Source organism: Alligator mississippiensis, chromosome 2 (assembly GCF_030867095.1).
Source record: "Alligator mississippiensis isolate rAllMis1 chromosome 2, rAllMis1, whole genome shotgun sequence".
Lineage (NCBI taxonomy): Eukaryota > Metazoa > Chordata > Crocodylia > Alligatoridae > Alligator > Alligator mississippiensis.
The window spans coordinates 180,384,773-180,394,065 of record NC_081825.1 but is presented as its reverse complement, the minus strand read 5'-3'; the positions used below and the strand labels follow the sequence as shown (position 1 = coordinate 180,394,065).

The following is a 9,293-nucleotide window of genomic DNA, read 5'->3' as shown; positions in this document are numbered from 1 at the left end:
TTGGCCAATCAGCAGTGAGGGGCAGGACTGCTGCCTCTTTGGCAAATCAGCAGTGAGGGGTGGGGAAACTGGGCCCCATTGGCAAATCAGTAGCAAGGGGCGGGGCCACCTGTAAAGGCCACCTCCCTCCCTCCCTGGCTGGCTAGGATCCCTGCTCAACCTGGCTGTGCACCACCCTACCTCTAAGCACAGCTAATAGAATTGCAAAGACAAATGACTGACATGTATTTTCACCACTGAACTGAAAAACGGGACTTTTTGCAGTCTGTTCCTCATCTAGAAACAGATAAGGGACAAAGGGTTTAAAAACAGGATGCTCCAGTATAAAACAGGACCAATGGCCAACCTACATTATTGGATGCTGTTACCTGTCACCTTTACAATGTGCTAAAGGTTCTTAAGATGGGAGTGTCAGCATGTTAAGGCAGGGGAAGATGAGCCAAGTGGGACCTGAGCACCTCCAAATTTTGCCACTTTCGCTGAGGATTATCTTCAGCTCATGTTACTGTAATGTCAGTTGGCTCCACCAGGCCAATATGAGCTTCTCAGGATGCACTTCTCTCTCTCACTGCCCCACATGGACTCTCTGTCCTCCAGATCTCTACTACCTCGGAATGATGGAGAGCTGGCAAGACCTGGGCAGCTCCAGGTGAGTGGGCAGCCAGGAGCTGGGGGTGAGGCCTGGAGCTGGGGGTTGAGCTGCAGAGGGCTGGGGGTGAGCTGTGGGGTTGAGGTTGAGCCCTGGGGGCCAGGGCTGAGCCATGAGGGCTGGGGGAAAGATGCAGGGAGCCATTGGAGAATGGGGGAGCTTCGGAGCTCCTAGCCACTCCTGTTCACCAGCCCTGTAATGTCAAGTCCAAGCAGTGCACATGAGAGTGGGTATTAACCCTTACCATGTGCCTGTTGACAGCATGTCCAAATCTAAACACTGCATAGAGTTAGCATGTGTGAACTGTAATGTCTAGCAACACTTTTGTAGCAGGCATTCACTGTACAAAACCCCATCACCATCCCTGTCACATACCACCTTTGCCAGAGGGAGTTGTTGTCCTTCCTTTGGTGTGAGGCAAGGGAGGAGTGAGGCATGGAGGATAAACTCTCTTCTCACACCTCAAAATGTGTTGACTCAGGGTATAGGCACATGAGTGGTATCACCTCCTCCATGCTGGACCCTTGCTTTTTATACGCAGAGGGCTGCAACTGTCAGAAAAATGACACTCCAGCTCCCCCCCCCCCCCCCAAATGGCCAGCACTTTAAAGGTATGCCTATATGCCAGTGCAGATCTAGTCAACATTTCTACACAGCACCGTAGTAGACAGATGTCCTAACTATTACCCTGGACCCTGCCTGGCTGCATTGGCAAAATCCTTCACCCAGGTAAATTAGCAGTGCCAGTGCTAGCTCAGGTGTTTCTGCATAGTTCTGCAAACACACCCTAAGTGAAACGCAATGCTTTCTAGCACAGACTTGATTTCCACCAAAGACCCATGCTGTCAGCAGCACTGTTTCTCACAGCTTTTGGTAGCATCTGTCTACCCCAGGAATTGATTGTTCAATCTGACTCTACTCAAAGCCAACAGTGAAGTCTTGCAAAGTCACCAGGGGCCCTACTGATGCCACAGGGAGGCATCAGAATGGTCTAACATCACACCTCCTGCTTTGTGTTCCAGCTGGTCTCCTACATGGATCAGCAGGAGATAGAACAAAGGTGTACTGAGACAGAGGAGATGAATGCCAAGCAGCAGCACTGTGCCCATTTATCTGCAGTGGGGAGGTCACAGAGGAGCCACACACTTCTCCCAGGGGATGCTCTTATTCGAGACACATCCATTGCTCTTCCATTTGGACTGTTTGTATGGTAAAGTCCAGGGCACAGTACATACAACAGTGGATCAATACCTTTGAGTTCCTGGAATGAACCAAGACTTAGCCACTAGGAATGGAGAAGTTCTTATGAGAGATGGATGATCTTTCTGCTGGCATTATGATGATATAATAACCTTCTGCTACCACAAACACATGATAAGAGAAATACAGATATCACCCTTCTGTGGCTTTCCCCATCCATGGGTCTCAAGGCACCCTACAAAGTAGGGCAAGTTATATTATTCCCATTTTATGAATGAGGAAACTAAGGTACACAGGCAAAGTGACTTGCTCTAAATCACCCAAAAAAGCCAGGGTCAAGAACAGGACATGATCACCTGAGTCCCAGCCCCAGGCCTTATCCACTGGTCCATCTTCCTTCTCCTGCCTTCCGCCTCCCCCGATTTTGAGTGCCCATTTTTTGTCCTGCTCCATAAGTGACATATTAACGGGCTCTCCCCATACTAATGAATTCTGCATTTAGAGTTGCTTTAACGAAGAACACCAGAAAGAAAAAAAATGTGTGGGCCGATATTGCCTTTCATCACAATCTGTCTTCACCCTACCTTGCCTCCTGGAAGAATTAACTTAGTTTTAATGATGAAAAAACTAAGCCCCCCTCATTGTGGTCTCACTCATTTTAAAATGAACATCAGTGTTGATCATCATCTCCCAGACAAAAATAACTCCCAATGAACCCATTTTGCCAAGTCACCTGGATATTTATTTACCTTTCAAACACATGCCCAGCCTTGAATAAAGGGGCAAGTGTCACAGTGCAACACACAGAGGATGGCAGGCCTTTAAAATGATAACTTAACCACTGAAATAAATATAGCTCACAGCTATGGTATGATGTAAGATACACTCTTCCTATATGACAACACCACTGTCACTGCAGTCTCTTCTCTCCAGCAATGCAGTGATGAAAAACCAGTGGGTTTGACAGAGTAGACAATAGATCAAACATTCAGAATACAAACTGGAATGACAGACATCATTTTTGTTGGTCAGTCCTATAGCATAAACATCTGTAAAAAGGTTGCCCTTCTTGGAGCCAAAGGTTGATACAGCTGGCAGCCAGAAACATTTCAGCACCAAGCTTTGTACACCTAAAAAGCTTTGAGAAAAGGATCAGGGACAACCAGAGATTTCAGGGCCATAACAGACCATCCTGTCTAACCTCATGTGTAATGCAGCCTCAAGAGGTCTACTCTGTCATTCCTGTATCCAGCCCAGTATCTTTGTGGTTGGACCAGAGCATAGACAAGCAATGACCTTTACATCTGGGCCTACCCCAATATCACTGGGAAGGGTATCAGTGAGAGACCTGTGATACCAGAAGAGACCGGTGGAGTCTCTTCTAACCCAGTGATTCTGTTAAAAGGGACAAACAAAGCCCACTCCTGGGTCCCAGTCTTAATCAAATAATCATCACTTCCTGCTTTAATCATAAAGAGAGGTGAAACCAGGATGCCAGGTAGATAGAAAAGACCTCTCAGCTGCATCTGAAGTGCAACCTGGGGGATATTACACCTGATCTAAAGCCCACTGAAATTACTGAGTCTGGGCACATCTAACATGTTCATTAATGTGCTGTGGTTACTGCACATTCAGTGTAGTTCCTATAATAACAGGTACTAACTGAATGCACAGTAACCAGTGCTCCTGTACAGCAGCACTAGTGCAGGTTTTTTTATGCTAATACGCAGTAGACTAATTCTACTGTGCATTAGCTTTTGCTGTGATGTGCTAATGTACAGTAGAATTAGTCTACTGCTCATTTAACATCTTGTGTAGATGCGCCCTATTTCTACTGACTACAGTAGGCCTAGGGTCAGGCCCAGACAGTCAAAGCCCAGATCCAGCGTCTATTTCTTTTCAGCATCTAGAAAGCATTTGGGGGAAGGAGAGGAGAGAGTGGGGAGTTTCACAAAGGGTGAGGCCAGGAATCCACTTGCTGAGAAGCAGAGGGCCCAGGTATCCTTTGACCAGTAATATAGGAATCTGTTGCAGTCAGAAGCTGGTTGATCTCTCACATTTACAAGCAGATTTTCATAGGTCAAGGAAACCCTGCACCAAGGAGGGATGAATGTCCTTATCATCCATCCACATGCAGTGCTAGGTTAGTAGCGGGTAGTGCCCTGCATGCAGTGCACACTAGGTAGAATCCTGCCTTCAGTTATGCCAACATAAACCCAGACTACCCTGAAGTCAACAGAGGTCCTCTGGACCTGCCTTGATGTCACTGAGATCAGGATCTGGGCTCTTCTGTCCTCCCACTCCCTCATCTCCTCAGTTTGTTTTTCTCTTTGCCGTAGTTTTTATTCCTTAGCAGTATTTGAGCCCAGTAATGTTGGAGCCCAGCTTCCAAGCCTGCTGTGATCCAGAAGGTTTGAAATGAGACACAAAAGAGTTTGGCCTGACTCTAACACACTCAATGTCCTCCCTGGCATCTATCATGCCTGGGGAGTGTGAATGTCTTCCTGTCTAGGAAGCTTTACACAGAAGTCAGCTTTGTTTAAATTGGATGTTGGGAGAACACTGTAGAGTAACTGGAAGAGGTTCTTCAGATCTATACCAGTGTGATGGACAAAGTTAGCTCCTCAAAAAGTAAAGCCATGTAAAACAGTGTTAATGACCACTGTATGTTAAAGATGAATGCACACTACAATTTTGGAACCAGTTTAAGGTTTGGATTTTAACCTCCACATCTGGTTATGGATTCAGGTCAGGATCAACCTGGTCTCAGAGGAGTTTGGATTCAGCAACCTGGTTAAGCCTGCTACACTGCTGGGCCCATTGCTATTTGGGTCCAAGGCCAGTGCATGTCTATGCTTGGCCTGACACTAGCTGTTTGAATTAACATTCACGTGATCAAGTGAAGCAAAAGATTGTTCTGCTTTACAGGTATGATGCACAGTGATGGGGCCACCTGGATAACATGCTTTTACTGAGCTTGTTTTCATTCTTAACACGTCACAGCTCATGCATAACTCACAAGGGCTTAACAACTGCAAATGACTTTTTCATGCACTGACACATTCCTAGTTCTCCTTAGAGCTGGCCTAATAGCAAAACGTCTGCTGGATGGAAGGGCTGCTTCCATTATGATTCATAGGTTGAAAGAGGGCTCCTCCCCTTCCCTCCCACCTGCCTGGGGAAGTGGTAGTGGGACTTGCCAGGAGACCAGCTTTGTCATGAAGTGGGTGGACAGCGCCCCTTTAGAGCTGTGAGCCTCTGTTGGCCTACAGAGAATTAATCTTGCTTCTGCACAGGGGAACTGGGGGTATTTTCCCTCCTCCCCAAATCAGAAGCATGTTTTACTCTTAATGAACAAAAACACTGGGGGCCCTGATCTCCTGTCCTAAGCAAAGAGCACATGCTGGGCCCTGAGGCTGATGCTCTTTAACAGAGTGTTCTCTAGAGCCAGGTCAGTCTGAAGTCCAAGTTCACTGAACTGCAGAAAGGCAGGATGGCACACAGCTGATTCAAGCCCTCTGATGACCTTTCCTGCTCCTAGCCTGAGTCTCCATGGGCAGGCTGAGCCCTAGCAAGTCAACCAGTCTGACAAGCCCTGCTTCAAAGAAACCATCCGTAATGCAGACTGGCTTGATCCAGATGTTCCTCTTTTTGATGGCTCTGTCCAGATGCTGAAGCCAGCTCCTGCCTAGCATTTGGCTGCCTAGAGGTAGAATTAAACAGCTGTCTGGTTTTATTTCCATCCTATTAGATAATCTCTGCCTTCATTCCATGGAAGGCCCTTTGCAACCAACCAGTGATTTCAAACCCACTTAGGCCACAGTGAAGTAATACATTTTGGCTCTGGATGGATGTGCAAGGTTTCAAGATGGAGGAGAACAGTATTCTTCAAGAAAATGCTTCGTACAAGAAGCTTGCAGTCAACCTCCACAGCTCTCAGGTGCACCTGGTCCTTTTAGAGCCCACTACATTTCTGCACAGCTCTCAAGCAAATGAGCACCAAATCAAAGCAGTATCAGTAGACCTAACTGTTCCAAAACTGAGAGTCAACCCCAACACTTAAAAAAAAAAGGCATAAGAACTCTTCGTGATCTTTTAAAAAAAAAATGCATTGGGGGGGTCTTTATATTTGTCTTGTGTTTGTGCCTCTAGGTGTTAAAGTTCTGAGATTTTTTTTGCGGTATCATGAGGTATAGAAAGAAAAGTTTTTTTAAAATGACAGTGAAGATTATCCAGTGATATCATCCAAGAAATAGGGCTCTATAAAACACTGGAAGTAGAGAGGCTCATGATGAAGTCATGAGAGCTGGCTATATTCTTGAGTTCTTTACTTAGAAGCTTAAGTGGACTAGGAAGAATGATCAAGTTTTGCTTGGGCTTAACTAATATGTAGGGATCTCTGTAAATCATGCCAGAAGTGGCCTCTGCAGCAAGTCCTTTAATGTTTTTCATTTCACCATTTGCCCCTCCCTCACCCAATTAATGGAGATTTTAAACATGCTAGTTTTTGCTTCCCTGATGGGGGGAGGGGGGGAGCAAGCAACAAAATGAAAAACATTAGGGGGCACTTCTGGCATGATTTACTGAGACCCTACTAATATGTGGTAAGCCTGACCTACATGGACTTGACTCCTCAGTGAGGGAACTTTGAGTAAAAACTGAGGTCTGAACTACTGAGTACCCAAGTTAAGATATGCTGAGCACCTAAAATCTCAACTGGGCTCTGGAAATCAGGGCCAGTGTGTCATAACCTGAACCCCTAAATTGGTTGAAAAAACAGAAGAGTTTAAAAAAAAGTCACAAATTCTGTGGACATATTTCCTGGGTGGATTCTAGTGGCTGGGAGGGGGTTGGGATTTGAGACTTAAAATTCAAACATTTCATCTTGTTCTTCCATTATTCAAAATCAGGAGAAAAATAAAAGACACCAGCATTTTATGAAATTTCCCCCAGATCTTTTCTCAATAAATGCAGATGACATTTTCCCCTGAAATATGAAGCATTTCGAGCAATGCCAGTGAACACCCCAAAAATCAACAAGGAAGAACCAGCATTTTATGGATCCTCCAGTGTGGTGTTGAAGACTCTTATCTTTCCTTGACTTATGTGAGAACCTGTGCTGCTTTATATCACCCTGTCGAATCAAGGCTTGGAGAGGATGGTTGCTCATTAACTCGGAAAAGTACGATATGAATGCTTCCTAAGGGAACTCTCTCTCAGTTTTGTCTGAAATGGGATGTATTTTTTTGCTGCTGTGTTTCAAATGCCATGGTTTGCTCTCTTCTAATTGATTTTAGCTTAGAATATCTAGGAACCTGCATGGAGTGACAAGGATCCAGTCCTTATGGAGACCTTCCCTCTCCTTAAACCAAAGATTTTCAATGAGGAGCAATCCAAGAAGTCATCTTAGAAAGAGTTTGATTGCCAGACCTGCACAATATTAAATGCCTCAGTAGCTAAATTTCCCTGCAGCCAAAATGTGTAGTGGTAAAATTCCAGCCTGACTTGGTGAAAATCTTCATGGTAAAATTTCTCCTGGGAACTTTGTGGCAAACCTAAACCATTTAGTTTGGGCACAAGATCACAAATTTACCCCTTGACTTGCTAATATCAGTGGACAGACCATGCTTAACTGTATAACATCCACTGGAAAATAATATCATCAACAATTGGGGCTGGTGGGATCCCAAACTTGCATCCCTGCCACAGTAATGTTAGGAGGGAGGTGTTTGTCCAAAAGCTATATCTGTACATAATCACACCGGAGTTACTACTTCTCTCACATTTCAGTCCACTGAAGCTTTTCCAAGGCTTGCAGAATCCAATTCAAAGAATCAACATCTTCTGCTGTTGCTGCTCCTCCTTTTTACTAAATGGAACTCGTGAAGAGTAACATTTGGAAAAATAATTTCTGTCTTGATTTTCACAGTCCATTCACCAACAATATTTATTTACAGGAAGAGAGTTTAGGCACCATGCAAAATACTTGCAAGAGGGTCAACGCGTCCTTAGTTTCGTCGTACTGGATGCCACATGGACACTGGTTTCCTTAAGGTGGCCAACATTTGATTCCAGTGTGTGATACCCATGCCGCTGGCTGATGGGCCAATGATGACATGGCCAACATTTTCAGCTCTCCCATCTTCACAACACTCTGCCACTGTCACCCGGAGAGACAGGTCCTGGAGGGACAAAGGAAACATTAAATGACAATCTGTTGCACTATTATGTATGGAGGTTGCACTTAAGTGTCTCTCTGAATGATCATGATGCCACTTTGGTGCATGCAGTACAAAGACCCAACAGAAAGATGGGCCCTGTCCCACGAAGTCTGCAACTTAAGTACAATGGTCAATCCACAGGAAAAAAATCATATGTAGGCAAAAGCCTACTTTGTCACATGTTTGAAGTAGGCTGTTGCTTATGAAAGCTCATAAGCATCTCTGAACCAGTTAGTCTCTAAGGTGCCACTTTTCTGCCTTCTGTTTAATATACATACTCCTATACATAAAGCCTGTCCAGATACCTCTACATTGCTTCCATAGCGCTCTTGAGAACGCCACCAAGGACCACAGATGCACCCACCTCTTGCTTATGATGGGGTGACCCCACCACCATGTGCTATCACTCTGAAGCATGCTAAGGACAGAGATCATGAAAGTGGTACATATGGAGCAGGAGCTGACACGGGGGCCATGGTCTTAGGTAGCAACTTCAAGAGTGTCAGGGAAGTGTTGTAGACACACGCATGAAGTATCAATCCATATCTGTGCTAGAGAACAGGACTATTGGTGACTGAACTTGCAGGGTATGGTTTGTATTAGTGTAACCCCATGCAGAGGCAAGACAGGAGATAGGCATGCTGCTAGAAAGAAGCTGACATGAAGGCATAAGAGGTAGTCAGCATGAACAGGATACTTCCTCATTTGCTTTATCACACCTTCTGCCACCATTTGACAGCTCCCAGCATGTGAGTTATTTGCTGCTGTCTGTAGTATATTGGTGCCTGGAGGTTTCCAGGCAGGGGTCAGGACTCCATTGTGTCAGGAGATGAGCAGACATGGAAGAAAAAGACAACCCATGTGCCAAAGAGCTCCCCAGCTCAGCTTTTAGTGACACTGGCCCCAGTGCCATTTGCCCAGGTGTGTTTGAGGAAGAAATACAGTTAACCATTGTGCCAGTATTGCAGAGGGAAGATCAGAATCTCCCATGAGCAGGTCTGCTCAGTATAAAAAGAAGTAAAGGCTTATTCTAACTGCTCACATCAGCAAATACCACCCTGGACACACACAGGGAGCAGAACTGCTGAAGGCAATAGAATCACTCATTACAGAACAATCACTCTTTAATACTAAGGGAAAGAGGGATTTCTTGCTTACTACATATGAGATATTATGAGTAATCAGTACTAGAGAGCATAATGCAAGCATCAGTCCAAGACACA

The 9,293-nt window shown here is 45.2% G+C and overlaps 1 protein-coding gene across 1 annotated transcript in view; it reads right to left on the bottom strand.

The window, feature by feature from the left end:
• Positions 1-2,565: 2,565 nt before the first annotated feature.
• The window catches only part of SYT12 (synaptotagmin 12), a 75,727-nt gene continuing 68,999 nt past the window's right edge, over positions 2,566-9,293 (bottom strand). The window contains exon 8 of the mRNA XM_006275056.4: positions 2,566-8,031. Within this exon, the coding sequence (XP_006275118.2) occupies positions 7,858-8,031 (174 nt within the window). The 3' untranslated portion in view covers positions 2,566-7,857. The remainder of the gene's footprint in view (positions 8,032-9,293) is intronic.